Genomic DNA, 15,888 nt, shown 5'->3' with positions numbered 1-15,888 from the left:
GTGGCGGCACGAGAAGGGTCATGGTTGTAGTCCTAGCCAGCCCGAGTGGATGAGTTTGAGACGCCTGAAGGAAGAAGATGAACGGATAGAGGATGACATGCCGGACCCACTATATTTTATTATGTTTCTTAATTTTTTATTGTCTGTGCCTAACCTTGCCAAGACTGACAGATGGATCCTGTTGCCACTTGTCATCCAAGTCAGCGAAAAACACCTCAAACCAGCTTAGTGATTAAATTTATCCGTTTACACAGTTCAATGGTCTATCCGTTTACACAATCCTATGGTCAAAGATTTCTGATTTTTGAGTTCGATGGTCGAAACCAAACAGAGATCATAGTTCGATGGCTAAAAATAGACTTCTTCAAAAAAACTTTCCATCCTTTTTTTCTCTTTTCTCTTAGAAAAAGTCTACATAACCCCCAACCTATCATAGGTCATCCACATCACCCCCTCATCTACAAAACCGGATATTATACACCCTAAACTAATGTAATACCGTCTAAATAACCCCTGAGGTGGTTTTGGTGGATGATTTTGCCACCATGGCATGCCATGTTGGATAGGATGGGCAATTAGCCTACCCAGGTCGCGATCAAGGCCGACGGAGTCCGGTAGGTTTGGCCTAAAGAAGACTAGAAGAGAGCCGAATAACTAATTGATAAAAGCTACTCCCTCCGTCTCAAATTGTAAGTCATTCCAAAAATCTTGGATAGTCAAAACATCTCAAGTTTGACCAAAATTATAGAGAAAAATATAAAGATTTATGACATCAAATAGATATACTATGAAAATATAATTGATAAAGAATCTAATGATACTTAGTTGATATCATAAATGTTATTTATATGATAAATTTGAGATACTTTGACTCTTCAGGATTCTTGGAATGACTTACAATTTGGAACGGAGGGAGTAACTGCCTTTTCTATGCCACTAGTAAATTTAAGAACGCACTGTAGAAACAATGTTAAGCATAATAACTTGCAAGCTATACAGTGTTAAGCACTCAAAAAAATATCTATTAGAACTAATATTTGGCTCGTAGTTTAAAATTTAAATTCTGTATAGATCTCGTATGGTGAAGCATAGAAGGTACGGACATCTCATGTCTATAACTAAGTGCGTGGAAAAATGTACGCTGCTTACTTTCTTCAATTTGATCTTTGTCGTACCAATTCCTGTTTATTGCGACATTCTTTTCATCAGCATAACAAAGTCTCATCGAACTTGTTAAACGTGTGTTTTGTATCCAAAATGGCCAAACATCTTATGATTCTAACGTGTCGATACGAAATCTCCATAATAGCATGCCACATTAGCAACAATTGAAGTATTTTTAGCACCGTGGACGTCGATGGTACATTTACTTTATAGGCCCCAACCTGTAATTTCAAAATCCATAGACTTGGGATGATACTCATCGACAAGAAATTGATAGTTTTCACTTATGTTTTGTTTTTCATCTTGTCAACTTAACGTTTTACAAACCTGAATGTCTATGTTTGAGGGTATGTTGTCTTTGGTTTTTATTGAATTGTTCATGCTCTCAAATGAGTTCTAAGATGGACTAAAAAATTCACTAAGTCCTCGTAATGCACATACAATCTTCCGGACATAAATTTCTCTCGTTCGGGTGAACTAATCCTTCGCTAGATAGCTATTCCCTTCGTCTTAAATTGCAGATCGTTTTACTACATCGAGATATAGAGTATATTTAAATGCATAATAAAATATATAATTAAAAAGATCAAAATGATCTAAAATTTGGACGGAGGGAGCATGTCATAATAATGTTTTTGAATATTCAATCTGAATTTGCATTAAGTGCTGGAGTAACCAGAAATTTTGCTTCCAATTTAAACGGCGAACCACATCAATTAGCAATAGAACCAGTGAAGGAAACAGTACAAGACGCCGCAAAAGCCAGCACGGCCTCGACGGCGAACAGATGGCGCGCAGCCAGTTGCCGTGATGCCGTCGATCTCGCTGGCGGATTTACTTGTCTGCTCCGGCCGGTGCTCCACGAAGCGCGACCTCCGGCTCCTCCATGCCGGTCTCCTCCGTCGCTGCCACATACTCCCGGCGGCCGACGCCGTCGCGGCGCTCGCCAAGCTCCTCCGCTTCGCCGCGGTCTCCCCCGCCGGCGACCTCCGCCACGCCTCCGTGCTCCTCTCTCTCCACCTACCGTTCATCTCGGCCGCCGCCTCCCACCTCGCCTTTTTCTACAACACCCTCATGCGCGGCCTGGCAGCCTCCTGCTCGCCCGGCGCTGGCATCGAGCTCTTCACCGCAATGCACCGCGCGGGCGCCGGGCCCGACGCCTTCACCTTCACCTTCGTCTTCAAGTCTTGCGCCCGCTGCCATTCGCCGGGGCGGTTACCTTCTGATCTACACGCCCAGGCGTTCAAGCACGGCTGCCTCGGCGCGCGGAGCTCGCACGCTCACGTCCACAATGCTTTGCTGCACGCGTACGCGTGTCGGGCCGCTGTGGACGACGCGCGCAGGGTGTTTGATGAAATGCACGTCCGGGATGTAGTCTCCTTCTCGGGGCTACTCACCGCGCACCTCAAAGGCAACCATTTGGATTCCGCACGAATGGTGTTCGACCAAATGCTGCACCGGGACGTCGTTTCCTGGACTGCCATGATTTCTGCCTATGCCAAGGCACGGCGTCCACAGGAGGCCCTGGCGTTGTTTGATGCAATGCCAGTGCAGCCAGACGAGGTGACCATGGTGAGTGTTGTGTCGGCGTGCTCTGCACTTGGGGACCTCGCAACTGGGGAGCGTTTGCGGCAGTATGTTGATTCCAATGGTTTTGGTTGGATGGTTTCACTCCGCAATGCGCTTATGGATATGTATGCTAAGTGTGGTTGCCTAACAGAAGCGCGTGCTTTGTTTTATGGGATGACAGTCAGGAGCTTAGCATCTTGGAACACGCTTATCTCAGCGTATGCATCACATGGTGATGTGGATAGCACAGTTGCTTTGTTTCATCAGATGCTGGCAGATGACAATTCCGTGAAGCCAGATGGGGTGACACTGCTCGCAGTGCTCACCGTGTATGCACACAAGGGCTCTGTTGAGGAGGGGCGCACTGTGTTCAATGCGATGCAAAGAGGAAATTATGGCAACGTGGAGCTCACCATTGAGCACTATGGGTGCATGGTGGACTTGCTTGGTCGGGCAGGGCAACTTGAGGAAGCATACAAGATGATAGAGCAAATGCCGATTCAGAGCAATGATGTGATCTGGGGTGTGTTACTTGGTGCATGCCGGATGCATGGCAATATTGACATGGCAGAGAAGGCAGTCAATAAACTAAGGAGCCTAAACCCGCAGGAGGGTGGTTATTACATTTTGCTCATAGATATGTACACAGCCGCTGGCCGAACAGCAGATGCCACGGAGGTTAGACGGGTCATGAATGAAACTGGGGCCAAGAAGACTACAGGCTGGAGCAGCTGGACTACTGCCTGTCTGCCTCAACAGTAGTTTGCCGATGCCTATGGCTGGCCTTTGGCTCACAAGCTAATCTCTCCTGGAGGCATATATCAATCAATTTTCACTTAAAACCAGAGGATGCCTATGGACTGATTACATGTCAACGTGTCTCTGCCTTCCTAGTGATGTTGTAATGGCTGATGTACAGCAGTTCTTCTTTCAGTGATGGTTACGCTGAATGAACAAGGTGACAGGTACAAAGGCACTGTGAACCTAGTCAAATTCTGTATTTATGAATGCATCTTACAGATAGTCCAAGTCTATAGCTATCACCTGTATTGTTTAGTGGTATCCTGCACATCAGCAAGGAAAGTACAAAGCAGTCATGTATGAGCCTCGGTGGCACCGAACCTTGAAGGATCAGACCTCATAAAATAAAGTATTTGAAGGATTAGGCTTCATAAAAACCAACCATTCCAACATTTCTACGGGCCAAAATATTTCAACAACCAAAGACTTGGAAAACTAAGGAGCAATGGAGGATAGGAGGGTTTTAGTTGTAGCGTCTCCCGAGTTAGCAGCCTTTGGTTATGATGGAGTTGGCTCATTTGCAAGTGTGCAGGATGCTGTGGATGCTGTGCCACTGAACAACCAAGTTCGCACTATCATCAGGATTGCACCTGGTTTGCACCAGCAACCAGTGCACATTCCCAGGACCAAGAGCTTCATCACCTTCCGTGGATCAGAAATAAAGGACACTGTGATCTGTTGGGATAACATGGCTACTCGCATCAAGCATACCCAGGTAGTGCCCCTTCTGGCTGGCCTCCTGCTTGATCAGACATGAACCTTAGAGTTGAATAGATAGTCTATCATGTATGTGCTATCTCTAAGAGAAATTACAACATTGCCTGGTTAAAGTCTCACTTATCCAGGGTTGCTATTCGTTAGATGTGTAACAATCATGTCATTTTGATGTGAAAAATATTACTCCCTCCGTTTCAAATTGTAGTTTGTTTTGGCTTCTTATGTATCTAGACATAACCTATATGTAGATGCATAGCAAAAGTTATGTATATAGAAAAGTCAAAATGACCTACAATTTGGGACGGAGGGAGTGTTTGTCAAGGTGACCAGTGCATTTTGCATTGAACAGGTACAGTATGCTGCACAAAGGGTATTGACTTTTAAGTACTTCTAGTGCCCATTTAGCTTTGGACACGATCTATTGCTGGCCGAAGTGAGGTTTTTGCATATTTTGTATCCCTTATGAAAGCATTAGTGTGCCATGGTGATCAAAACGGTTGTGGCTTTTGAATATTATAACTATTGGTCTCAAACTCGAGTGATACACACCTCTAACAAACTTCAACTCATCAGGGAATAATTTTTCTAGACATCCTTAAACTTCAAGTCTTGTTCAGCCAGGAGAAACCGAGAAACTGCTAGTGATGACATATATTTTTTAAAAGAGCAACGATGTGTATACAAAGTCCGTGCGTTATGATTTTCTCCTTGTGCTCTTCTGGATACTCCTCACATATTCCATATCTATTCTCTCACCAGTCATCAAAAGTGATTGGTACAGGAACATTTAGCAGTGCAACAGTTATTGTGGAGGGGGATGATTTCATTGCAGAGAATGTCATTTTTAAGAACTCAGCTCCCCAGGTATTATCCTAGCTGACCTATGTGGTAGCTATGGTGAATCGAATCAGTCAGTGAGTGTTGATGTAAATATGGAATGATGTGAACTTCTGTGTTATAGGTGTCTGGGCAAGCAGCAGCAGTCTGTGTGACAGCAGATAGGTGTGCCTTCTACAATTGCCGATTCCTGGGGTGGCAAGTACTTTTCTTTTCTTCCTGGCTGTGTCAGCTCATTGTTTTTGGCATCCTTTTCTCTCTCGTTTTCTTCTTTTTGTTAGTTCTTTTGCACTCTAGCTCTAGGTGCTTCATCATATTGTGCATGCTTATTGGACGTTTCCTTCTTTGGCAAAATGTTCTTACCTGAGTTTCCTGTTACAAGAAATAGAATCTTTTAGATCTGTTTTTTTAATTTGACTCATAATGTAATTGTCTAATATGTCGTAATGGCATAAAGGTACATACATGTTAATTGTATAACCATTTAACTTTAGCACGAGGCTTTGGATAACCACATTTGTTTGGTTGACTTGTCAGCCAGTCGCCCCTGGTGGTAGCTTAGTAGAATACTGGAATTTTTTTAGATTAAGGAATATCTGGCCTCAACCATTCACAAGTGAATATAATACTGGAATTGTACTATGCTTATGACACGTAAGAATGTTGCATGGGGTTTGATGTCTTTTGATTGCTATGCAAAATCATTCAGGAAACTTTGCATTTGCATGGTGGAAATCAGTTCTTCAAAAACTGTTACATTGAAGGTAACTATGACTTTATCTTCGGGGATTCTAGTGCCCTTCTGGAGCATTGCCATATCCACTGCAAATCAACAGGATATATTACTGCTCATGGCCGGAAATCCTCTTCAGAATCAACTGGATTTGTATTCTTCAAGTGAGTTTATTACCCACCAGTATTCTCACTTTTAACTTTTATAAAGGAAACCTGCTACGTGATTATCTAGAGACTAGAGTGAGCCTATCGGCCAATTTCGAAATTGAATCACCTTGCATAACACTAACAGGGGATAATGATATTTCCTTGAGCATGTGAGTTTACCATTTCCTTTTACTTCTTCTAACGAGCTTACCAAATGAAAAAAAATATCATCTAGGTGTGTTATTACTGGTAATGGGGAAGCTGCGTACATGTACCTAGGTCGGCCCTGGGAGCCCTTCGGAAGGGTTGTTTTTGCAGAGACTTTTATGGATCACTGCATAGAGCCTGCTGGGTGGCATAATGGGGACAAACCTGAGAATGAACGAACTGCTTGCTTCTGTGAGTACAGGTATCGGCTTTGTCTATCTGTTCTATATTCCTGAATAATATTGTCACTTGAAGTTAAAAATATCAAGAAAGTTTATTGGTGGATCACTCATTTTCTTTTCTAGCTGGAGCTGTTCTTGTTCTAAGGCTATTCATGTCTTGCTGCTTAATAGGCACGTTTGGCATTGCCAACTGATACTGGCATTCTTCACAGGTGCTCCGGTCCAGGATCCAGCATGTCGGAACGGGTAGCTTGGTGCAAAGAATTGATTGGTGATGAAGCTATACCGTTCCTAGTAAAAACTTTCATCGATCCAGATGTCCAGAATCCATGGTTGCTCCACAGGTTGGGAACAAAACTCCCAGTTTCAACGGCTTCACCGTAGGACATTATTATGCCCACTTAAGCGTCTTCACCTAGTAGAAAATAAATTCGGAGGATGTAACAAGAGCTGAGCAGTTAGTACTGGAATCATGTTTAGAGTTCGGACATACTGTCTTTGTTAGCAATTGCTTAGTGGCTGCTGTGAAATATGAACTACATGCTGTTCAAGGACTGATGGATCATACAAACTACAGTATCACATGGAATGGAACCAAACCAACTTCTTTCATTGTCTCCTGAATAAGCTGCTACGGTGAACTGTCAGTGCAAGGCTGGTGCCTCCTCATCTTGGCAAGAACCCGTGCTGTGAGACGGGAACCTCAAACGCCATCATCTTATCGCCCCGAGCAAAGCCGTTGCGGTCGTAGGAGGAGATCTCGGAGATGCCAAGCTCCTCGCACGCCCTGACGAGCTCCTCCCCAACCCTCCGGGCAGCCTCCTGTCAATGCAAACTCACCTCAAAAATTAAATGCCTGCCCGCCGGGATGCAAATTTCAGACGACGACGAAGAAGACGGCGGCTTACCACGGTGCCGCAGGGCGGGTCGCCGCAGATGGACTTCTGCAGGGTGCTGCCGTAGAAGAGGACCTTCTTGTTGTGGTCGTCGGCGAGCACGGCGTAGAGCTGCCGGTTGGAGCAGAACACCGACAGCCTGGGCTTCGTCGCCGTGCCATTGAACTGCACGAAACGGTGGTCACTAACTGCTGGGGGTGGCTGCTGACCTTATCCTGAAAACCCAGACGGAGAGCATCGAAGCTTACCTTCTTCTGCAGCCGTTGGTTCCTGACCTTGGGGTTCTCCGTGCGCGCGCCGCGCCTCGCCGTCGCCTCGATCCTGGGGTACGCGCGCCGCGGCGCACCGACGCTGGCGCGAGCGCAGAACGGCGTGCGGCGGCTCTGCTCGCCGGGATGCTGCGGACGCGGGAACTCGAAGCTAGGCCCGGAGCCTATCGTCGAGGTCGAAGTGCGGCAGGCCGGGAGCGCGGGGCACGGCGAGAACGGCTGGCAAATCGCGGCGCGTGGCAACGCCATAGCGCGGGGAAGCGCCGGGCCAGCGAGGCAATTCGTCGAACAGGTGCCACGCGGCCGCGCGGGACGCTGCCGTTGGGTACCAGGGCAGTTTAGGCGTTGCTGTACGCGCTGCGTGCTATTGGCGGAAGGGATGTGGCCTCATGGCCGGATACGGGCTGGTTTGTATCCGCTTATTTCTGCTTATTCGTAGAACATAAATCCATCCAAACGTCTTGCTTATTTTCCGCTTATCACCCAAGCCGCTTAGCCACAATCTAGAAAACAACTAGGGCACCGCTTATTCTGTACGCGGTCTCGGGGGCACTTCTCGCGCAAGCGAAGCGATTTTCCCCGATACCCTCACCCCACCGACACCTACGTCCCTGTTGTCCGCCCCCCGCGCCATCTCGATCCCGTGGCCGCCGCCGAGTGCGTCCACCGCCTGCCGCCCTCCACCGGCTCCTTGCCCAAATCCTGCCCTCCACCGGCTCCTTGCCCAAATCCTGCCCTCCACCAGCGCATTGCCAGATCCCATCCGCCACCTCCTGCCCAGATCCCGTCCCGTTTGCCGCCCGCCGCCAGCTCCGTCCTCCCTGCCTCCGCTGCCGCCCCTGGGCTTGGCCCCCGCCCCTAGTGGTGGTGGTGGTGCTTTAGGAGATGACATGGATATGGATGCATTGTGTGATGCTATTGTTGTCGCTATGGTTTCATGATTCGTTGTTGTATCATGACGGATGTTTCCATACTAGACCGATTTATCATATAAATTTCATATTATTGTAATGCAATTTCTATTTAACAAACTCCAAAAATATTAGAATTATTATCTTCTCCTCAGATTCACAACAAAATGAGCTATTATCAGCCTCAGAGGCATTCAGATCAATTTACCGGTTAGGACAGACAATCAACATAAAATAATCAGGATTGCCAAATACCTAACTTATTCAGACAGCGGATTCTTCAGCGCTCGTCAGATAAGCGAGTTGCAGATATATAGGGCCATAGAGTCACTGTCTCGCTGAGATGCCTGGGTTTGGGCCCCGGCGCGGCGCCGCCCCAATAGTAAAGGATGCGGAAACGGCAAGCGTGCCAGCCAGAGAGCCAGCAGACAGACAGACAATGAGCATAGGGCCCCAGCTCGTGAGGATGACAGCTGGGATGAGCATAGAGGTCATCGTGCAGTGATGCTCCATCTCTGTGTTCCCAGCCAGTTCCAGGCCGCAGCTTGGCACGCGTTAATTATCACCGTTTACCAACGTGTTCAATGGGTTAATCCTCTCGCCTGCTGCGTACAGTCAAAATGCCACGGGCCGAAGGATCACAGAATTCCCATTCCCCGCATATCAAAATGCCAGTGTGTGTTTCGGAAAAAAAAAACAGTGTGTGTTATTCCTCGTGCCCGCGAATCCGGGTTAGCGCAGGCCCATGCTTAAGCTTACCTGGCAAGCCTCTCCGTTTCAAAACGGAGTCGAAAGCTGCAGCCAGCTGCTGCAAGCTCCGCTTCGCCATCATTTCCGATTCCCACCTCTCCGAGTCCGAACTCCGGAACCGAGCGCTATGGAGGAGTGGCTGTGGAGGCGGGCGCTCGCCGCCGCCGCCGCCGCGGCGTCGGGGGACCGGATCGCGGCGGCGTGGGCGGCTGTGCGCGCGCGCGCGGTGGCGCCGGCGCTGGAGGCCGCGGTGTGGCTGTGCCTGGCCATGTCGGTGATGCTCGTGCTCGAGGTGTGCTACATGAGCATCGTCAGCTTCGTCGCCGTCAAGCTGCTGCGGCGCGTCCCGGAGCGGCGGTACAAGTGGGAGCCCATGCCCATGCTCCCCGGGAGCGGCAAGGGCGAGGAGGACGAGGAGGCCGCGGCGGGCGGTGGCGGGGCGTACCCGACGGTGCTCGTGCAGATCCCCATGTACAATGAGAGGGAGGTGAGGCGCTTCCAGCTCGCTTTCTCGCTCCCCCATAGCTGCTGACTCTCATTATTATCGCAACCCGTTTTGCAATTGTAAGTTGGAACATCGGGATCACTGGCTTGCATTAGGAGGTTTCACTTTCAAATGCGACACTTACCAGCGCATTGCTTCGATTCTAGCTCTGAGAATTTCTATTAATTTTCCGACTCTTGCTGGTAAATAGTACGTCCTATAGAGTTCAGAGTTTCTATGGTGCTCCGAGTAAGCTGCTTGTGTTGTTCATTTTTCTCCGGGTGGGGAAAGTCGGAGCGAGGGGGGGGGGGGGGGGGGGGGGGGGGGGGACTAAATTTGGGCCTAGATTAGTAGGAGATTTGGGGTTCTATTAGATGTTGTCATCATGTGGAAATCAATCAACAGTATGCTTGCTGCTAGTTGGTACTTGGTACATGATGTGGGGCCCACATTGCTAGCGTCGCAAAATGCAGAGCAGATTGTCTTATTTGTATGCGGTTCAGCAATGTCCCAGGTAAGCCCGGACAATATCTTAAGCTGCAGCTTGCGATCAGCATCTGATAGGTCGTCCAATCTGTCTAATTGGTGGAATCCAGAATGTTAAGCAGCCACTCGGGGGTGTGCTTGGTCATTTACAACATGTGACAATGAACATGATGCGTATACCATTATTTTGCAGGTCTACAAGCTCTCCATTGGAGCAGCATGTGCCCTCACATGGCCGCCGGACCGTATTATAATCCAAGTCTTGGATGATTCCACCGATCCGTTCATTAGGGTAACCAAACTGCAGCACATAAGCTGATTTTTTTTTCTTTGCTTGACCCAAGCATTTTCAAAGTCGCACTAAGTTTTTGGATCAAGATGTAGTTCATCCATTCATGTGATACCCGTGTCAAACAGGTAGTACCTAGCAGTTCTTGTGATAATCTAATACTGAATCAGCTACAGAAGCGCATGAGGTAAAAAAATGTGCATCGCACTGCTTAGTCGTACGATTTTGATATGTTGCACGCTATGAGACCAAAATGTGACTGTTCATTTAATTCTGCATTAGACCATGTCCCCTCCCCCACCTGTCATTAACGAAATGCTGATCAATTAAATTTGGCCCATCTGCATCAGATTTTGATTGAGCTGACAAATTTTGTATAGCCAGCTTGAAAGGGCAGCTAGGTGTCGCCTGGTAGCATTAGTGACTTGAATTACAAGAGTGTGCGTGCAATTGTGTGATGCTATCAGAAAGTGTAGCAATTTGCTATGACTTTAATAGTGAAGCCTGTTAATCTGAAAAAGTTTTTTCTGAAGAAACTTCAGGTTATTTAAGTCAACTGCAGGACATTGATATTCAATCAATCAGTACTCAATTAACATGCATGATCATACAATTAGTAGGTGTGAATCAAAATAAATTAACAATAATGCTGCCTTATTCACTTTAAAAAAAAAGATGGCTGCACCAAATAATTTTTGGTAGAATCAGTAATAGCTTCCCAACAAACTCCAAAGAGATCCATTTTTCACTCTTTAGCTTATTATACAAGCTCTGTTTGTTTTCATTGAATTGACTGCTTTATTGTTTTTATCATCTTTAATCAAGTGCAGGAACTTGTGGAGCTTGAATGCAAGGATTGGGCCAGCAAGAACATCAACATAAAATATGAGATTCGAGAGAGTAGGAAGGGATACAAAGCAGGAGCCCTGAGAAAGGGCATGGAACATAGCTATGCCCAAGAGTGTGATTTTGTTGCCATTTTCGATGCAGATTTCCAACCTGAACCAGACTTCCTTTTAAGAACTGTACCATTTCTTGTGCATAACCCGAAGATTGCTCTGGTACAGACACGTTGGGAGTTTGGTAAGCAAGCTTTTCATTTACTTTCTATAGTGTGAGATTACATAGAGTACAACTTTTAGTTATTGGACATTGAGTTAGTTTGACTAGCGCTAATATTTGGACGCAGTTTCCGCCTACCGATAATGTGGTTGTGTTGATAATTTGGAGTGAGAACTGTTGTTCATTCTGATTTCAGGATGTTCCTGATCTGGCCTTTGCCGGGAAATTTTGCAGTGAACTATGATGTTTGCTTAATGACAAGGATACAGAAGATGTCGCTAGATTATCATTTCAAGGTTGAGCAGGAATCAGGCTCATCTGTGCATGCTTTCTTTGGTTTCAACGGTAAGAGCCTCAGTCAGAAGCAATCTTTTGAGTTTTCAATCGTTTCTGACCGAAACTTTTGCAGGAACTGCTGGTGTGTGGCGGGTATCAGCAATTAGTGAAGCAGGAGGGTGGAAGGATCGCACCACTGTGGAAGACATGGACTTGGCTGTACGAGCGAGTCTCAAGGGATGGCAATTCCTGTATGTCGGTGATATAAGGGTGCGTCTTTTCTGCAAGTTTCCAATAGTCAATTCTTCAATAAGCATAGCATCTGCCTATACATTATATCTATTGCAGTAACAATTTTTTGGTATAGGTTAAGAGTGAACTCCCGAGTACCTTAAAGGCCTACCGTCATCAACAGCACAGGTGGACTTGTGGTGCTACTAGCCTCTTCAGAAAAATGGCACCGGGCATTGTTAGAAGCAAGGCAAGCATAATTTAATTAATTTGACTGATGGAGTTAGGGCATTGTCATACACTAGTAAGCAACCTAACTGTCCCTGTGATGCAGGGCGTATCTGTATGGAAGAAATTTCATCTTCTGTACAGCTTCTTCTTTGTACGAAGGGTCATCGCTCCCATCCTGACATTCCTGTTCTACTGCATTGTGATTCCACTGTCCGTCATGGTCCCTGAAGTCAGCATCCCTATCTGGGGAATGTTCTACATTCCCACTTCCATCACCATCATGAACGCCATCAGGAATCCTTGGTAAAGTGCCCCCCATCTTTCTCCAATCTCCAGAGTGGCTTTCCCTATCTGCTCGTTAATCTTGCATGTTTACTGATTTTTTGTTATCCTTGCCAGGTCTATCCATCTTGTGCCAATATGGATTCTGTTCGAGAACGTCATGTCCATGCACCGGATGCGCGCCGCCCTGACCGGGCTGCTGGAGACCATGTATGTGGACGAGTGGGTGGTCACCGAGAAGGTAGGCGATCATGTGAAGGACAAGCTTGAGGTCCCTCTCCTCACACCGTTGAAGCCAACCGAGTGCGTCGAGAGGTAAGCAATCCGATCACTCCGACACGTAGCAGGTGTCCTTCGCGTACCGTCAGAACAGTGGTTTGGTGGGGGGGGGGGGGAGGAATGTGTGTCTGATCCTGCTTGCCTGATCTGACCTCTGCTGCAGGATTTACGTTCCTGAGCTCGTGGTTGCGTTCTACCTCCTGGTATGCGCCTCCTACGATTTCGTGCTCGGAGCCGGCCACTACTACCTTTACATCTTCCTCCAGGCCTTCGCTTTCATCGTGCTGGGGTTTGGCTTCGTCGGCACAACTGCGCCCTGTTGTCCATAGCATAGCAGCGGCCGCATTCTTCCCCGATTTGCCTCACTGTAACTAGAAAATGCAATTCTTTTTTCTGTAAATGGAACAGAATAAACGCTCGACGTGAATACCAGTGCCCTCTGCATTTTTACAGCCGCTGAAGGTGATTAGCCCGGTGATCGTTGAACACTGAGCACGGACTGACTGCAGAGAGCACCCTGGTGTGGTTGGGGTATGGGCCTGGATTGGACCAGAAGCCTCAATCAAGCAGCCCACGAGAGCTTGTCTGGATCCGTAGATGGACAGACAGTAGTCAGCAGCGGGGCCGCCGCCGTCGCCTTCATCGGCTACAGGACGGCACAAATAATGTAAGACCCATGGACTCACACGACCCTTGCGAGCAATCAATCAAACGAGAAGCAAACAAAAAGGCCGGAAGGCCGAGCAAGAAACGCCCGAGCTCTCTCACGGAAAAGGGCAGCCAAGAAGCACACAAACCTCTCGCTTTCAGGCCACTGGCCACCAAAAAATCTCGCCCGTTTCCTTGGTTGACATGCTCCCGGATTTATAAATCCTGCCAGTACCTCGCTTTGTGTTAGTTGCAGATGAGGTCCCAGCTGCCCTGCTCTGATTGACACCTGTTCTTCTCACGCCTCCGGGTTTTTTTTTCTCTCTCTCTGCGGGGGATTTGGTCTTTTCTACAGATGCCCGCGACCCAAGTGCCCTCTCGTCGCTTTCCGTGGCCGTTCTTTTCGCTCCCTGTACCACGAGAGCGCAAGAAAATTGGAGGAAAAGAAAAGGGGGCCGACCAACGGGGCCTCGATGTGACCTGCTCTGTCACGGCTTCGGACAGTTCAGGTCACTGACAGGTGGGTCCGTCTCGAGCAAGTATTCCCTTCGGTGCACGTATCGTGATATGACGCGCCTGGGGTGCCCTCTGGCTCGTTACACGTGTACGGGCTTGTGGGAAAACTTTTCCAGCCAGGATAATCTTTTTATTAGGACAAGTCTCATCAGTCCTGTGTGTGTGGCCGTGTAAGATATCTTGGACGTTTGGTTCATGCAAAAAAATCAGGGGCCAGGACCAAAAGGTCCATCGTCAACGTTTGACACGTAGAAACAAAAAGGTACTTGCGATGGAAAAGTGTCACGTACACTAAATCCGCCGACCAAAGTTGGTGTTTACTTGTATAACAATAAAATAATTAACAAGAAAGGCACGAGATATGCTAGTATAAAATGATGTGCGCGTCTGACCATGATAAAGCCAACAATCGTATCACTTGTGAGAAGGTCTTAGAAGAACACTGCAAACTGATTCCAGGAGCGTACTGGCTCAGGCTCACCTCGCTAGTACCAGGCGCGAAATGGGATGGCAAAGAAAGATCGCTACGCACAAGGTCCCTTGTTTCAAGTTTTCCTCGTTCAAGTGGAAATTTCATGCTAGAGTAGTTTATTTTCTAGTTTAGTGAAAGCAAGGGATAATAACAATAAAAAAAAGAAGCAAAAGTATCTAGAAATCGTAAGGCGTGTCTTTTTGGAAAAGAATTGAGAAACTTGGAATCAAATATGTAATTGGAGGGGATGACTTTATACAACCGGAGGGGGGAACCAATTAAACCACGAAGAACCCACTTCGACGAAAGATTCAGAAAAGAAATAATCTTGGCAGTTCGTGGAGATAGTGGCAATACCACTACGTCCATTATAAACTCTTTTCTCTAAGTCCCAATCCTAAATCTACGTAGCATTTTTTTATGGCACAAATAACTACGACGTGAATGGATCCATAAACTAACTATATGAAAAAAAATTCTATAACCACCACAAGAATATTTCTAGTGTATTTCCGTTTATCATGAATTATAATGTTTATATATAATCTTGACATAATTAGCATGCACGACGTCATCAACATGGAGCATAGAAACTCGTTAAACCTTTCTGCCAAATTAACTGCAACGTTTCCTGATGAAGCTTCAGGCCTTAAACGCATAGAATTTGCAAGGAGAGGTCTTGCTACAGCGCAAGAAGTCGCCAGGTATCATGAGAAAGCATAAGCCTTTTTTCTCAACTGCCATCTTTAACTTTTAAGTTGATGGAACTCCGTAGCTACGCCTAGTTGCAGTTCATAATAGTTTGGTATGGAATGAACGGCTGAGAATCACGGTGGGGTAGCACATAAAAGACAGACATTAGCCGAATAGCCTCCAGTTTTCTTGTGATACATGCCTGAAAACAGAACATGTACCCTAGCCAAAGTAGCCACGAAAGGTTTGCCGAATGAACAGGGACATGAGAAGACGTGTAGAGCTAGCTTCAGGGACCATAATCTGGGGATGTCCTGCGTACACATGACATGAGATGTAACAGTTTTTTCATATTGTATCGAAACAGAAGCAAAGTACATGATGTAGTGCCAGCTAAGTTGAGGTCCAACTGGTGACAAGCAACGCTCCCAATAATGCCGCCATCATCAGAAACCAAAATATTCAGAAAAAAAATCAGAAAGCAGAACATGTAGATTATGGGTTCAAGTCCCATACTCGATGCATGCGTTGGTGTTTTGTCCTGGACTTGGAAACCTGACTTACAATAATGGTGATCTTACCATCAAATGCACAATCTCTTTCAGATGCAGGTTTTTGCTTCAAACAAGGGACACCTGACACATAATTAGCAGAGAAGCAGGTGTGTTATCAGACAGGTATTGGATAGATTGGCAATTAAAGGAACAGAAACGCAGGACGATTACTTATAAACGCGGGTGTAAATATGGACGAC

General features: G+C 46.7%; 4 protein-coding genes across 4 annotated transcripts; 3 read left to right on the top strand and 1 right to left on the bottom strand.

The window, feature by feature from the left end:
• The first annotated feature begins 1,906 nt into the window (after window positions 1–1,906).
• LOC117838850 (pentatricopeptide repeat-containing protein At1g74630) lies at window positions 1,907–3,915 on the top strand. Its single transcript, XM_034719031.2, has one exon. It carries the CDS (start codon window positions 1,975–1,977, stop codon window positions 3,493–3,495), a length of 1,521 nt encoding a protein of 506 aa, XP_034574922.1. The 5' UTR covers window positions 1,907–1,974; the 3' UTR covers window positions 3,496–3,915.
• A 64-nt stretch (window positions 3,916–3,979) lies between these two features.
• LOC117838852 (pectinesterase 31) lies at window positions 3,980–6,971 on the top strand. Its single transcript, XM_034719032.2, has 6 exons — window positions 3,980–4,249; window positions 5,011–5,115; window positions 5,213–5,290; window positions 5,798–5,985; window positions 6,206–6,379; window positions 6,572–6,971. The coding sequence occupies exons 1-6, from the start codon at window positions 3,980–3,982 to the stop codon at window positions 6,741–6,743; spliced, it is 987 nt and encodes a 328-aa protein (XP_034574923.1). The 3' UTR covers window positions 6,744–6,971.
• LOC117838853 (uncharacterized) lies at window positions 6,799–8,751 on the bottom strand. Its single transcript, XM_034719033.2, has 3 exons — window positions 7,504–8,751; window positions 7,268–7,420; window positions 6,799–7,181 (listed from the first exon to the last, which is right to left on the bottom strand). The coding sequence occupies exons 1-3, from the start codon at window positions 7,771–7,773 to the stop codon at window positions 7,026–7,028; spliced, it is 579 nt and encodes a 192-aa protein (XP_034574924.1). The 5' UTR covers window positions 7,774–8,751; the 3' UTR covers window positions 6,799–7,025.
• A 353-nt stretch (window positions 8,752–9,104) lies between these two features.
• LOC117838849 (probable glucomannan 4-beta-mannosyltransferase 4) lies at window positions 9,105–13,257 on the top strand. Its single transcript, XM_034719029.2, has 9 exons — window positions 9,105–9,672; window positions 10,349–10,447; window positions 11,275–11,527; window positions 11,741–11,851; window positions 11,916–12,052; window positions 12,150–12,263; window positions 12,348–12,547; window positions 12,644–12,841; window positions 12,969–13,257. The coding sequence occupies exons 1-9, from the start codon at window positions 9,181–9,183 to the stop codon at window positions 13,132–13,134; spliced, it is 1,770 nt and encodes a 589-aa protein (XP_034574920.1). The 5' UTR covers window positions 9,105–9,180; the 3' UTR covers window positions 13,135–13,257.
• Window positions 13,258–15,888: the final 2,631 nt, after the last annotated feature.

Source organism: Setaria viridis, chromosome 9 (assembly GCF_005286985.2).
Source record: "Setaria viridis chromosome 9, Setaria_viridis_v4.0, whole genome shotgun sequence".
In the NCBI taxonomy this organism is placed as follows: domain Eukaryota; kingdom Viridiplantae; phylum Streptophyta; class Magnoliopsida; order Poales; family Poaceae; genus Setaria; species Setaria viridis.
The sequence above is the reverse complement of the archived record's forward strand: the minus strand, read 5'-3'. Positions and strand labels throughout refer to the sequence as shown.

Excerpts from the sequence above, each read along its gene's own strand:
- LOC117838853 (XM_034719033.2), bottom strand. The coding sequence starts at position 7,773 with ATGGCGTTGCCACGCGCCGCGATTTGCCAGCCGTTCTCGCCGTGCCCC. Across the intron at positions 7,421-7,503 it reads ACCAACGGCTGCAGAAGAAG|TTCAATGGCACGGCGACGAA; the intron begins GTAAGCTTCGAT and ends CGTTTCGTGCAG. Across the intron at positions 7,182-7,267 it reads ACCCGCCCTGCGGCACCGTG|GAGGCTGCCCGGAGGGTTGG; the intron begins GTAAGCCGCCGT and ends TTGCATTGACAG.
- LOC117838850 (XM_034719031.2), top strand. The coding sequence starts at position 1,975 with ATGCCGTCGATCTCGCTGGCGGATTTACTTGTCTGCTCCGGCCGGTGC.
- LOC117838852 (XM_034719032.2), top strand. The coding sequence starts at position 3,980 with ATGGAGGATAGGAGGGTTTTAGTTGTAGCGTCTCCCGAGTTAGCAGCC. Across the intron at positions 4,250-5,010 it reads CTCGCATCAAGCATACCCAG|TCATCAAAAGTGATTGGTAC; the intron begins GTAGTGCCCCTT and ends TTCTCTCACCAG. Across the intron at positions 5,986-6,205 it reads ACTGGATTTGTATTCTTCAA|GTGTGTTATTACTGGTAATG; the intron begins GTGAGTTTATTA and ends AATATCATCTAG.
- LOC117838849 (XM_034719029.2), top strand. The coding sequence starts at position 9,181 with ATGCTTAAGCTTACCTGGCAAGCCTCTCCGTTTCAAAACGGAGTCGAA. Across the intron at positions 9,673-10,348 it reads CCATGTACAATGAGAGGGAG|GTCTACAAGCTCTCCATTGG; the intron begins GTGAGGCGCTTC and ends ATTATTTTGCAG. Across the intron at positions 10,448-11,274 it reads CCACCGATCCGTTCATTAGG|GAACTTGTGGAGCTTGAATG; the intron begins GTAACCAAACTG and ends AATCAAGTGCAG.